Below are 15,114 nucleotides of genomic sequence, written 5' to 3'. Positions count from 1 at the left end.
GAGACCAGGACAATGCTGGGTGTTAACCCGATCCGATCGAGTGTCATGTGCATGAGTTTCCGACTAAAGCCCGAAAAAGAAATGTGCAGCGAGGACGGGATTTGACATCCCCGCGTAGTTACTCCCAAAGACACATGCAGAAAGAGGGAGGGTGAGTGCAGGGATTTAGCGGGATTATTCAGATTAATCGCCAGCGGGGGAGCAGATTGCATATTTCATGCGGGAAAGTCAAGTCAGAGCAGATGTGCATGGTCGGAGGAAATCATAAATAGGCAAATCTGGCACTGTCACTCGTTCATTAAAGGACCATTTGGATGTGTTTCCTATTTCAATCAAGGTGAATGAATGAGAACTGCAAACGATGATCAAATGAATAGACACCTTCAGAGACATGCACCGCTGACCAAAACAGAGCCGTAATCCTCCTTTTTGGATCCATTCTCTTCTTTTCATCTTTATTTGTACATTTGTCACTTGTTTTCTTGCATTCAAAAAATAAACCCAACAAGGAGGAAAAACAGCAAATAATATGAAGAATTTATTATTTATTTTATTTTATATTTTGATTTTAGAGGAGGAAAACTAAAAGGAATCCAACATTAAATATTGTCTCTTTCTATTCATTAAAAGACAAAGAAAAACAATTTTTTGAAAAAAACAACAACAATGAATACAATGTAAAATATTCTTTTTGGTCATTTACTAGTCCTTTTTTTAAAAAAATTACCATATTGTGATACAGTTCATTATTTTCTGTAATGTACTGGTAAACATTAGACTTTCATATATTTTAGATTCATTACACAGAACTGAAGTACTTGAAGCCTTTTATTGTTTTAATATTGATGATTTTGACCAAAAAGTCAAGAAAAACCAAAAATCCCTATCTCAAAAAGTGAGCATATCATGAAAAGGAAGAAGCTACTAACCTAATCATCTGAATCAATGAATTTACTCAAAACCCCTGCGAAAGATTCCCGAGGCTTTTAAAAACTCCCAGCCTGGTTAATTACTCAAAACTGCAATCATGGGCTGCCGACCTAACTGCTGTCCAGAAGGCCATCATTGACACCCTCAAGAAAGACATTTCTGAGCGAATAGGCTGTTCCCAGAGTGCTGTATCTAGGCACCGCAGTGGGAAGGAAAAAGTGTGGCAGGAAACGCTGCACAACCAGAAGAGGTGACCGTGGAGAAGGGCCGATTCCAGATCTTGGGGGACCTGCCGAAAACAGAGGAACCGAGTCTGGAGTAGAAATATCCAGAGCCACCGTGCACATGCAGGCGTGTGCTGGAAATGGGTTACAGGTGCCGCTTTCCCCAGGTCAAGCCACTTTTGAACCTGAAACAGCGGCAGGAGCGCCTGAGCTGGGCTACAGAGAAGCAGCACTGGACTGTTGCTCAGTGGTCCAAAATACTTTTTTCAGATGAAAGCAAATTTGGCATGTCATTGGGAAATCAAGGTGCCAGAGGTTGGAGGAAGACAAGTACCCACAGTCAGTGATGGTCTGGGGTGCCGTGTCAGCTGCTGGTGTTGGTCTTCTGTGTTTTATCAAGGGCAGGGTCAATTTTGGAGCACTTCATGCTCCATCTGCTGATGGAGATGAAGATTTCATTTTTCAGTGCGACCTGGCACCTGCTCACAGTGCCAAAACCACTGGTAAATAGTTTACTGTCCATGGCATTACACTGCTCTGTGAAATGTGCTCGTTTTTTGAGACAGGATTTTGGTTTTATCTGGACTATTTTTGCCAAAATCATCAACAATACAACAATAAAAGGCTTGAACTACTTCAGATGTGTGTAATGAATCTTAAAATAATATGAAAGTCTAATGCTTATCAGTACATTACAGAAAATAATGAACTTTATCACAATATGCAAAATTTTTTTTAGGACTAGTATTTTACAAATGTTTTTTAACCCACTCAAAGTATATATTTCACACAAAAAATAAAAAGGAAAAAGAGTAAATATTCCTTTCCATTGGTCATTTTATTTGTTCTATACAATGTTTAATATAAAACCTAAACAAAGTCTGTCTATCTTTCTATGGAAATTTTTTCTAAACAGTAAAAATGAATGTGATGAGATCTGTGAAACATAATAGCACAGATGCATTATCATCAAAATACACGATTATGTAAAGTACTTTGCATTACGTAAGCAAACAGTGAGCGATTCGAGCGGGCGCAAATGTTATATTTTGAACGCAGCCGGACGAAAACGTACGTGTGCGTCAGCGCTACGCACACTTCCGGTGATGTCACGAACCCGGAAATAAACAACACTCGCAGACACTTGAGAACGTAGCATTATTTTCATACTTGCAATATCAAACGTTATGAACGAATTTGACGAACTCCCTCTAAACTTGACATATAGTGTCGCTTAGTTGTTTTTGAGAGTGTTTTTTTTTTTTTTTTTTTTTACCTCGCGACGTATGAAGCTAGTACGAGCGCTTAGCACTTAGCAGGCCGAGCAAAGCCATGTTACTGGAGCTTGTTGCATAAAGGTGTTTAGGAGGATACTTTAACGAGGTAGGTGTTATGGGAACCAAAGATTGAATATTCATTTTGGGTTGGTAAGACTCTGTTTTTATTCAGCATCCATGGTGTCCTTCAGGGACAGTCGGAAACCATGGCTTCCTCACACAGCGTGCTGGATTCTTCACCAGCAAGACAAGAGCACGACCAAATAACAACAAATCCAGCACGGTTTTGATGGATTCGTTGGGTTTTGATACTGGTTGTGCTGGATTGATTTTATATCAGCACTAGTCTTGCTGGTACAGAAACCAGCATGACGCTGGACTGACAGCCAACGAGTTTGTTGTCCGATTCCATGAAGTGAATTCCGCACATTTGCAGCTCAAATGTGAAGCCCAGATTTTATATAACAGTGATTTTTACGTACGGTATGAGCCAATGAGTTGACTCGTTCCATATAAAAAAACAAATCGATGGTTCTTTAAATGGTTTGTGTCTCCTTTCATACTCATCCATCCAATCTCAATCCGTCTTCAGATGGCTGTGGAGCTGGACGTGTTTGTGGGTAACACCACGATCATGGACGAGGAGGTTTATCAGCTCTGGTTGGACGGATATACAGGTAATCTTTTGAAGGCGCACGCTCCATTTGAGTCAACGAGACGTGGCTAAAATGTCGGCCTGACCAGTAAACGACGCGGTGAAGTTCCGAATGGAGGGCGGAGCGCTGGAAGAGTGCGAGGCCAGCGCGGACGTGCTGCTGAGCGACACCATGGACCAGTACAGAACCTTCCAGATGTGCGAGCGTCTTCTGCACAGCCCGTCCAAACTGGCTAATCAGTTGCTCTTCCAGATCCCGCCTCATCGACAGGCCGTGCTCATCGAGAGGTGGACGGAGATTTACGTGATTTACTGACCTGGATCTGCTTCAGTATCACTTGACTTTGCCAATTTCAGATACTACGACTTTGACGATGCCTTTGTGCGTGAAGTCCTGGGCAAGAAACTCTCCAAAGGAACCAAGAAAGACTTGGACGACATTAGCGCCAAGACGGGCGTAACTCTCAAAAGTTGCAGACGGCAGGTGGGTGAATCTCATCGAAGCTACGCATGCATGCATGCATGAAGGAAAGCTAGCTTAAAATAGTAGCATTTTTTATACTGCATTTAATTTGCGGCAAAAGTTCTCATTAATTAACGTCATGATGGTAATGATCTCCTGCGGTACATGGCTCTAGTAGGCATATAAACGTAACTGTCAACAATATCAAAAAGCCTTAGCTTTTGTCTTGCCTTCTTTGTGCTGCATTATGGGTCAGAATAACTATTTGGAAAAATACAGTGATTATGAACATGAACACAGTGCAACAGTAATGAAAGCCGCATGCTCGGACATGAGATTTTCCTTCCATATTTTTTGACACAAAGTAAGAAACCATTATAGTTTATCCCAATCTGCTGTTCATTTGAAACCATTTTTTAAAAGTGATTAAATAGTTATGATGCTGAACTGAGGTGAAAACATCAAAGCTTTTCATGAATTTACGACTCAAATTCGTTCAAAACAAATTTTTGTAAGAAACAATATGTAAGGACTGCGTAGGCCACAGAACAGACATAACCATCTTTTAGCTGTTTCAGATTTCCATCCCTAAAATCTTCAAAGACATGGTTTAAGATGATAAGTTTTCCACTTTCACTCGTTGGCCAATTCATTTTGAATGGGAGGGGCGCGGGAACATTTTTGTTGACGAGAACACTGCAATAATAAAGTGGTGCTGTATTTATTTCCAGAAATGTTTATATCCTTATTGGCTGTGAAATGGACAAACGTTTTTGACGGTTTGTTGGTGACAGTGCAAATAATAAACTCAGAAATAGCTTGTTTTTCTCTTCGTTAGTTATCGCACGTCGATTTCCTGACCCGCGTATCCATAACTGTCGTATTGTGAGAGAAGGCTTAGGTACGGTATCGGGAGGTTCCCGCTGCTAATCGACATTGTTTCTGGATTTCAGTTTGACAACTTCAAGCGTGTTTTTAAAGTGGTGGAAGAGCTGAAGGGCCCTCTGGTGGAGAACATACGTCAGCATTTCCTTCTCTCGGACAAGCTCGCAAGGTGAGGGAGGCCTCGACTTTAGCCGTTGCTAATCCTCCTTTTTTTGAACGCGTATTGGTGTGTGATATGGGGAAAATCCTCGAGTTCATGATTGGGGCTTTTTGATATTACGATAGGTATATGCCACGGGGAGACAGCGAGAAGCAAAAGCGGTATTTGCCATGTGGCAAAATTGATTTTGCCATGTGGCATTTTTTGGGCCTTTTTGCCACGTGGCAAAATGGATTTTCCCGGGTGGGATTTTCTTTTTTGCCATGTGGCAAAATTGATTTTGCCATATGGCATCTTTTTTTTGCCTTGTTGCAAAATGAATTTTGCCTTGTGGCATTTTTTTTGCCATGTGGCATGAATGGAAAATTTGGACTTGCATAGCTGTCAATGGCATGGACGTGCATGGCCTTGAAAACTGCCATAAAACACCAACAAATGCCACATACGCCCCCCCCAAAAATGTGACGAACCAAAATCCATTTTGGCAACATATATACATATAAATAAATGTACCGTAATTTCCGGATTACAAGCCGCTACTTTTTTCCCTCATTTTGAGTCCTGCGGCGTATCCAATGATGCGGCCAATTTATCAATTTTTCTAACGACCGCCAGGAGCGCTAGAGCATAAAATGTAAGCGTAAGACACGTGCAATATATGTGTCGAGGAAGACGCTAGTTTGCACTCTCACTCGTATCTTAATTTTGTGCTTAGTGCACGAATAAAAGTAGCAGACCCTCATCGTTGTGCATTAGTAAAATTAGCATACCCGCATGATGGAAAACGCTAGAAGGAATGGATATGACGTGCCGAGTTGAATTGAAGGCTTGGATGGCCAGCGGCGTCAGATCGTTTACAAAAGTGGCCGTATGCGAAGAGCAACTTTTGCAAAAGTCTGACAGCGTGGAGCAGCATGAAAAAAATCCACCATCACCAACGGGTTTCCAAAAGCCGGTCTGCTGCGTGACGAAGAGGACGACACACGCTTATGAGTGAGCTTGAGGAGTCAGCTAAGTGCCGTTTTGCTGGCGCTGTTTGGAAAGAAAATTTAAGGTATTGTAACGATGACAAAGAGTAACCCGCTAAGTTAGGTTGCAATTCTTTATTTTGGAAACTCGTCGAACAACACACGACTGCTGCCTCTAGCAGCCGACGCGCACACACAGACACACCCGCAACAACAGCACGTCGTCTCTTGCTCTTCTGCACCTCCCTTACCTTACCTGTAAGTCACGCGCTATATCATAACCCGATTCGTTAAAGTATGGTATTAAAACTTGGAAAACTGTGTATTCCTTTATAAATATTTCAGTTTACTATGTGGGCACACGCGGCTTATAGGCAGGAGAAGCTTATGTGTGTACAATTGCTTTTTTTCTTTCAAAATGTACTGGGTGAGGCTTGTAATCAGGGGCGCTCAATAGTCCGGATTTTATATGGCAAAAAAATTGCAACATGGCAAAATCCAGTTTGCCTCATGACAAATACCACTTTTGGTTCTTAGACCTGCTGCATATTGGTGGGCGATACGGGGAAAGTCCTCTATCACCATTGGAGCTTTTTGATATCACGATAGCGATATGCCATGTATTTTTGAAACATTTGATTGGGAAAAAAAAAAACATACTGTGACAGCTCCCTGACCCCTCAATTTTTTCAGTCTTATTTGCCACATAGATAAAACAAGTGTTCGCATGTAGACAATGTAGATGTATATACAGTACAGGCCAAAAGTTTGGGGATACCTCATTCAATGAAGGTCCCAACCCCATTGCTAAATAAAGCAAGAAATTCCACTGAAAAGTGTGTGAAGTTATTTTAGATGACTCATCAAGAGAATGGCAAGCGTGTGCAAAAAAAAGTCATCGGAGCAAAGGGTGGCTACTGTAACGATACTAGAATATTACACATGTTTTGAGTTATTTCCCCCTTTTTTGCAAAGTACATCATTCCACATGTGTTCATTCATAGTGTTATTACCTTCAGTGAGAATTTACAATGTAAATGGTCATGAAAATGAAGAAAATGCACGAATGAGGAGGAATGCCCAAGATATTGGCGATATGAGATCTTGGTGTCATTTTATATCGCACGTCACTACTCTCACCGTGACGGCACGGTGATGTCCGGGCGGCCGTCACGCTAACCGCTCCCTCGTCCTGTTTCAGGGATTACGCGGCCATTGTGTTCTTTGCCAACAATCGCTTTGAGACTGGGAAGAGAAAGCTGCAGTATCTCACCTTCCAGGACTTTGCTTTTTGCGCCGGGCAGCTTATCAACAACTGGACCGTCGGCGCCGTGGGTGAGAGTTTCTTTACTTGAAAAGCTCTTCGGACGTCAGACCCAAATGAAAGGCTACATTCCCGATTTGGCGCGAGATTCGGTACCCCTGTTTGAACTCCAGCCGCTTTTTACGTCATTCGGCCCCCGAACAAACAAACAGACGGCGGTCCGGGTTGACGTCAGAACTCTTCGGGGACGTTCAGAGGAGTACGTCTAACTCTCGGCCACCAGAGGTCGCCGTTAGGCTCCGTAGAGAGGGAAGACTGCCCGCCAACAGCCAGGCCGGACCCTATTTGGACCGGGAGGGGCAAATGAACCAACCCTCCCGGTTCGGCCCGGTTCGGACGTCCGGCGGGGCCGTCGACGGCTGCCGATGGGCGAATTGCAAAATAGAACTAATTGGCAAAGTCAATTTTATTCGTGTAATTTCGTCTATACAACTGACATTAAAATATGAAATATCATATCAATTTGTATTATTCTGTTCAATGTATTAACAACATCATAATATATACAATCAAATAATTCAATCAGTAATATAAGTATATCAATTAGGGCTGTCAAACGATTAAAATTTTTAATCGAGTTAATCACAGCTTAAAAATGAATCGCAATTCAAACCATCTCTAAAATATGCCATATTTTTCTGTAAATTATTGTTGGAATGGAAAGGTAAGATACAAGACTGATATATACATTCAACATACTGTACATAAGTACTGTATTTGTGTACTATAACAATAAATCAACAAGATGGCATTAACATTATTAACATTCTGTTAAAGCGATCCATGGATAGAAAGACTTGTAGTTCTTAAAAGATAAATGTCAGTACAAGTTATAGAAATTTTATATTAAAACCCCTCTTCATGTTTTCGTTTTCATACATTTTTAAACAAAAAAGAAACTAGTAGCTCGCCATTGTTGATGTCAACAATTACACAATTCTCACGGTGCCGAACCCATAAAATTAGTCGCACCCAAGCGCCAGCAGAGGGGGGCGACAAAAAACAAGTAACAAATGGACATGACACTGCTGTCATTTTAATCTGTTTGAGCGGGGCATGTGCGTTAAATGTGTCAAATATTTTAACGTGATTAATTTCAAAAATTAATTAACGCAATAATTTTGACAGCCCTAATATAAATACTAACAATTATAAAGATGTCATAAATTAGAATGAAATGAATCCTATTTTGATGTATTGCTCCAATGCTTTATGATCTGTAAATTCAGGCATCGAGGGGTTAAATCAAAGTAATACTAGTGTTCATGGGTGAGTTAAGAAAATCCCTCCCATCCAGATAACATGGTGGAAGACATGGACGTGGATCTAGACAAAGAATTTCTCCAAGAACTGAAAGAACTGAAGATTCTCATTTCTGACAAGGATCTGCTGGATCAACACAAAAGGTCCGGCACGTTACGGTGGGATTTTGCCGTCGCTGGCTGGCTGGCGCTCACGTCGTCTCTTTTGTCGGCAGCTTGGTGTGCACGGCCCTCCGGGGGAAAACCAAAGCTTTTCCTGAGATGGAGGCCAATTTCAAGGTGACATTCAAATAAAGTTTTCACGGGTACAAGTAGCATGAAAACGAAAAGCGCGCTTCCTTTCGACTCATTGGCGGCGCTCGCTCGGACGTTTTGACCGGGAGGGGACGGACGTCCGGAGCTGTCGATGGCATTGAAAGACGAGGGTCCTCCCTCCCGGTTGAAATGACTCTGACGAGTTCAGCTTTCTATGTGTATTGTAGTTGCGCGATTGTCGAGAAAGGCCTTTTCATTTTATCGCTCACTTCCTGTTGATTTTGGGGCAATTCCTTCTGTTGATGGATTCCTGCTGATTTGGGGACATTTCAGGTCATTTCCTGTTTATTCTGAAGGGATTTCCAGGTCAATTCCTGTTCATTTTGGAGCAAGTCAAAGTCATTGAATGCTAATGAGAGTCATTTTGAACGAGCGAGCCTTCCAGCTTGAAGGAATTTGGATGATTCCGAGCTTTTGTCTCCATTCATAAAGCCGTGCTTTTTCAGAATCTTTCCAGAGGCCTGGTGAACATCGCCGCCAAGTTAACCAACACCAAAGACGTCCGCGATTTCTTCATCGACCTCGTGGAGAAGGTGTGTTTTTCCCCGGCCGGACGAAAGCGGGCCCGATGTGACTCCTCCCCCTTTACTTCCCAGTTCATCGAACCGTGTCGCTCGGACCGATGGACGGCGGCGGACACCAGGCTCTACTTGACTCACTACGCCAATTCCGCACACATACTGGACACCTTCAAGTGAGTAATATCGACCCGTTGGAGATCCGCGTTCGGAGAGACGCCGTTTGTAGCGAACCGAGACACGAACAAAACGAATACTCGTGGGCCGTAGACGTCCGATCCATTTGAAGTGCCGGGTGACAAATGGAAGAATGAGGCGTCCCGCCCCCCTCCGCCCCGACACACACGCACACAAATGTTCGAGCGAACAGGTCCGCGAAAGGCGACCCGCGTTACGGCCGGGGTCGAATGTCCGAGCGCGGCCCGCCGGGCTCGTCTTGATCTCCTCCCGGGCGACCGGCCGTGAAAACAGACGTCTTTGGTTAAGTCAACAAAGTTAGATAAACACTTGCCATTTGGCGCTCACTCCTCAAGTCGTGCGTCATCCCGTCTCATTCCTTACAGCGGTAACGCTCCGAGGGGGTCCGTTCGGGAACGCTGGCCCACCTACACGTTGTTTACGTTCCAAATGGACAATGACTCACATTGTCGTTTGGAGGACCTCAAAAACGTCGTCGATGAACTTCTTTCAATTTATTGGTTATTTCCTCCGTCCCAATTTCGAGAGGAAAATGAAGATTTACATTCATTTTATAATCATTTTTCAATACAAAAGGGATCAAAACAACAATGAAAATGATTGATGTTTTTATGATTTGACATTTGAAATAGTCTCTTTATTGTTAACTAAAATCCTAAAACGGTCACAATGATTTGCGTTGCCTTGTCGCCCCCTAGTGTTTTTTTTGGGTAACTAAGTGATTTCTTTTTGAATGACTCCTTTTATTTCATGACTGGCATTCAGACCAGACGTTATTTCGGCACTTTTTCTATAACTTCAGTTCATGTTGTTGAAGATGTTACATTTATCATGGTTAAAGCATTCAGCGGGGCATCACAACAGCGCTCAAACATCGGTTGCTATGGTTTTGATGTCGGACAACGTGGGGATATCGTTCCAAAAGTCATTATTGAACAACTCTAGTTATTGGTGGACTACGAAAATACCCCTTAGTGGCAGTGGGCCGGCCCGAGTGAAATGTTGCCCTCTGTGGTTTGGTCCAATTCCGAACGGCGTGACCTCATTCAACTTTGGAGTCTCCGCCGTACCTTGTTTTTCATGTCAACGGAAGCCAACTCGCTCGACAAAGACATATTCATAAAGAGATGGACGGAGCGTGCGACGATAGAGGAACGTAACTTTTTCCTGACTTGTGCTTTTGATTTTTCTTTGTCTCTCTCAGACATCAAGCGGTGTGGGACAGATACATGGGCGTCATCAAAAGCTGCGTCTTCAAAATGTATCACGACTGATCCGGGTTCTCTTCAACTGCGCCTTTTTTTTTTGTTTTTGCCCTCCCCCCCTCAAGATGTTATCTTAACCTCCCCCCCTTGTATGGAAAGTTGTAAGACGTAAGTGAAAATGATCCAACCTTGGCAGATTAACTGTATGGACACTATTCACAGCTAAATGGACACAAAATACATGTTTTCAAGAAGTAACTGACCGAGTTTGGAGTTAACTCATTGTTAACTCTCGGACGGCGATAGACAACATTCGAAGTGTTCGGGAGTGCCGACGGTGAAGGAACGTGTTTTAAGCCAGCCCTCCCTATGCATTAAATGGATCGGCCGTCTACTAGTGACAAACTCATTTCGGTTCTCGGTGGAAGGATGTATAGAGCCACTCGGTGAGACGGCTATTGTCGTCAATGCTGTTGAAATTGCGGACGTTAGTACAAATGTTGTCACCGTGCCGGCTTGATTAGGCTTGGCTTTAAGGTCAAAAACAGCCCTTTTCCTCATATTAGCCAGCAGACGGCGGACAATTTAACACCGGAAGTCCTGGGGTTTTTGGGGCTGTAAAGAAAGACCAGAAAGGCGTCAAATGACCCCGATACCAAACTGACAACTTGGCTTTGTCAATGAATAGACTACTTAAACAAGCAGTCAAGCAAACAACCGCCCTACACATGCCTGTGGAGTCGCTGCCTCGGTGTGAGGGGGGGGATGTTCACTCTGGATAGCTGCAATTAGTATCTTGAACATTTGCAAATCCAGGGCTTCCTTGGGTTTCTCAAACACGGAGGAACACTAAGATGGCAGTTGCCGTGTTCTACAATATGATTGACGTGGCAGCAGTGAATGCATATGTGTTGTATCAGGCATGCACAGAGAGGCAAAAGAGACACTTGGACTTCTCGGTAGGTCTCGCAGAGGAATTTGCTCACTCTCATGTGGGCACAAAGGAGGCGCGGAAGGAAAAATTGCTTCGACACAGCCTCCAACATCTAGCCCCGGGAAAAGGGCAAAGAGTCATATGTCACCACATAAAAAATGTTTTGTTATTTTATTACTCCATCCCTTGTACAGTAGGCAAACCGCAGCTTTTGGAAGATGTAAAAAGGTTGTCCGCCCGATTGCCCGCCTGAGCGGTCCGCTGTCCGACAAAGCCGAGGCACCCCTGCCCTGCAAACACTCAAGATGCTAATTGGAGAAATCCAACCCTGTGGTTTTGCGAGTGTGAATGGGATGACTAATGAGGACTTCAGTGCTCACAAAAGATATGCTGATTAGGTTCAGATGACCCTTCTCTGGACACAGAAGGGATTCATATCAACTGATCCACCCTTGGTAGTTCTAGTGTGTTAAAAGGACCACCAATTGGCCTCCAGGTGTCTCTATCAATAGTTAGCCAAGTGGCTCCGCCTTTCCCCTAACCGTACATGAGTAATCCATGCAGGACAATTGTAAATAGCAATGCAATCCACAAAGAAAACTGGCAATCATTGACGGTAGCTTTGCATGGAATGCAAAAGCTTGAATTTATAATATTTATTTTCCCCCCAATGGTGTTTCTTGGGCACACTGCTCAGCCCACGGCGTTTCACCATTTGACATGGTTGGAACACCCAAACGACCGGAATCCTCGTGCGGCGCAGGCAAACATAAACAGCCAAAAAAGAAGGGGGGAAAAAAAGGAAAATTTCAAAATCCTACATTTTTTCCAAATCACATAATTCATGCAGTAAGATGAGGGGCACAAAAGTCATTTTTGCCATCAACCTACGACTTCATTTACATTTGCCAAAAACTTTCCCGTTCATTTCTAATGGCCAAAATTTGCTGTTCCGTTCAAGAAGTCACATCCGGAAGTGACCGCAAATTACAGAATGTGACCCGAGATCCACAGGAAGTGACTCCGAAAAAAAAAATGAAATCGTTATTATTTTAGACAAAACTTTACACAGAAAAAAAATGGGCCAGGCAAAATTCAATTCAATTCAATTTTGTTTGTATAGCCCTCAATCACAACAGATGTCTCAAAGGACTTTACAGAGGCAATACAAAAGTATTGGCACCCTTTGAAAAATCGTGATGGTTCTCTAATTTGTGTAATGAACAGCACCTGTGGCACATGGTGGTGGCAATAATTAAATCATGCGTGCAGCCAGTTAAAATGAATTAAAGATGACTCAACCTCTGTCCTGTGTCCTTGCGTGTACCAAATTGAGCAAGGAGAAAAGAAAGAAGACCAAAGAACTGTTTGAGGACTTGAGAAGCCAGATTGTGAGGAAGCATGGGTAATCTCAAGGCTACAAGTCCATCTCCAAAGACCTGAATGTTCCTGTGTCTGCTGTGTGCAGTGCCATTAATAAGTGTAAAGCCCACGGCACTGTGGCTAACCTCCCTAGATGTGGACGGAAAAGAAAAATTGATGAGGGATTTCAATGAAAGATTGTGCGGATGGTGGATAAAGAACCTCGACTAACATCCAAACAAGTTCAAGCTGTCCCGCAGTCCGAGGGTACAGCCGTGTCAACCCGTGCTATCCGTCGGCATCTGAATGAAAAGGGACTGTACCCAGGAAGATCACACTTCTGACCCAGAGACATAAAAAAGCCAGGCTGGAGGTTGCCAAAACTTACCAGAGAAAGCCAAAAATGTTTTAGAAGAATGTTCTCTGATTAGATGAGACAAAAGTAGATCTTTTTGGGAAAAGGCAACAACATAGAGTTTAGAGGAAAAAAACGAGGCCTTCAAAGAACACTGTCCCCACAGTCAAACATGACGGAAGTTCCCTGATGTTTTGGGGTTGCTTAGCTTTCTCTGGCACTGGACCGTGCGCATGGTATTATGAAGTCTGAAGAGTACCAACAAATTTTGCGGCATAATGTAGGGCCCAGTGTGAGAAAGCTGGGTCTCCCTCAGAAGTTTTCCAGCAGGACAATGACCCAAAAGCACTAGAAAATGGTTTGAGAGAAAGCACTGGAGACTTGTAAAGTGGCCAGACATCAATCACCTTTGGAGAGATCTGAAAATGGCACCGAGACCCAGAGCAGTTGGCCAAAGAAGAATGGTCTAAAATTCCAGCAGAGCATTGTAATTGATGGTTGTTGGCAGTTATTTTGTCTAAAAGTTGTGCTACCAAGCATTAGGCTGAAAGTGCCAATACTTTTGTCCGGCTCATTTTTGGACTTTTGTGTAAAATGATAGTGATTTCATTTGTTTTCATTCTGTTTTGTCTTTTTTCATTGCAAGCAATGTGAATGAAGATATTACTATCAAATCATTTGTAATTGCAATCATTTTCTGGGAAAAATTCAGCATTATCTGACAGAATTGCAGGGGTGCCAATACTGTGTGTGGAAATGGCCCATATTTGTATTTTTTCTTCCCGTATCTCACAGCGCCACTGCACTATCGGCTCCCCCGGTCTGCAAACTATCGGCTTTGTAAACAAAAGAGCCTATTTACATGAAGATGTCATTATGTTTTATATCGTGGCTCTCCGGCGGGCCTCGTAAAAACACCGTATCGTCATCAAATCGGTCCACAGAGGAACAGTGATCGATGGCGCTGGCCGCAGATGAAAGCCGGAAAGCGTACTTTCAAAAATAAAAGTGACGGCAGATGAAGACATTCTGCTGCTGCTGCTGCTGCTGCTGCTGCATTTGACTTCAATTCTGAGAATTTGTGGGACGTTTGTGTGTGGTCAGGGAAAACCGGCGAGCGCGGGGGTTCGCGCAGTTGGTCCGCCGGTCGGGGGGGTCGACGGTGTGATTTTCAACAAGATCCTCCCGGAACGACAGCTGCTGCCGCCGCCGCCACCCGCGCACACGCGCGTCGTAAAGACCCCAAAGGGAAGGAGGGGTCACACCGTCTATCAATTGTGGCTTGTCGCCCAAATCCGCTTTAATCGCCCAACAGAGTGGTGGTAAATTCAACATTGGAACAGATCGGCCACCTTTGTCACAATACAAACATTTTCAACTTGATGTTGATACTCCAAAAAGAGACTTGTATCATATATAGTGTATATTTATCACAAGCAGAACAGAAGATTTCAATGTTTCTACATTGGTAGTCATTGTTTTTGAGCCAAAATAAAACTTTCTGGAAAAACGACTGCTCCAAAAGCGACAGAAAGGGCCTCCATCAATCAGTTTGTGCTGTAAACCTGTACCATTTTATCAGGTGGCCTGCTACGTGTGGACACGGCCGGGGCTTTTCCGCCGTTTCATAGGAGTATAAGGCTCACACGGCCAGTGTCCCAGAATGATTGAATGTTACAAAACCCGAGCGGCCCCGAGGGTTCCACTTAAGTGGGAAAGTATTTCATAACCCAGCCTCGGGTCACGTCGACGGCTGTCGCGTCACGCCGATTTTGCAACAGTTTTGTTGCGGGAACGCAGTGGCGTAAACCATTAGTCACGTCGAGTGAGAAAGACTCCACTCTGCCCGGCCGGCCGGCCGCCCGCCCGCTTTTTCCACTTTCACTCGCTCGACTGTACTCCGCTCTCATTTTTGTCAACATTCCATTTATTTCTCTCTTGCTCCCTGGCTATAAATACCCCTAGTTTTTTTTTTTTAGTGGCTTCATGGAAAATCAGGGACGGGGGAGGTAAATATAGGTGTAAATGGGTGGTGGTGGGGGCTTTTAGTTTAAACGAAACCAGGTGTGTTGTTGGAGC

At 43.6% G+C, this 15,114-nt stretch overlaps 1 protein-coding gene across 1 annotated transcript; it reads left to right on the top strand.

The window, feature by feature from the left end:
* Window positions 1–2,230: 2,230 nt before the first annotated feature.
* On the top strand, window positions 2,231–15,042 carry fibpa (fibroblast growth factor (acidic) intracellular binding protein a). The gene is made up of 11 exons (XM_057850327.1): window positions 2,231–2,537; window positions 3,024–3,108; window positions 3,176–3,374; window positions 3,444–3,570; window positions 4,503–4,603; window positions 6,764–6,897; window positions 8,184–8,292; window positions 8,364–8,427; window positions 8,910–8,996; window positions 9,060–9,157; window positions 10,384–15,042. Exons 2-11 carry the CDS (start codon window positions 3,024–3,026, stop codon window positions 10,451–10,453), a joined length of 1,074 nt encoding a protein of 357 aa, XP_057706310.1. The 5' UTR covers window positions 2,231–2,537; the 3' UTR covers window positions 10,454–15,042.
* Window positions 15,043–15,114: the final 72 nt, after the last annotated feature.

The sequence above is a fragment of the Corythoichthys intestinalis genome, chromosome 11 (genome assembly GCF_030265065.1).
Source record: "Corythoichthys intestinalis isolate RoL2023-P3 chromosome 11, ASM3026506v1, whole genome shotgun sequence".
NCBI classification, from domain to species: Eukaryota; Metazoa; Chordata; class Actinopteri; order Syngnathiformes; family Syngnathidae; genus Corythoichthys; species Corythoichthys intestinalis.
Note: the sequence above shows the minus strand (reverse complement) of the source record. Positions and strands in the feature narration are given on the sequence as shown.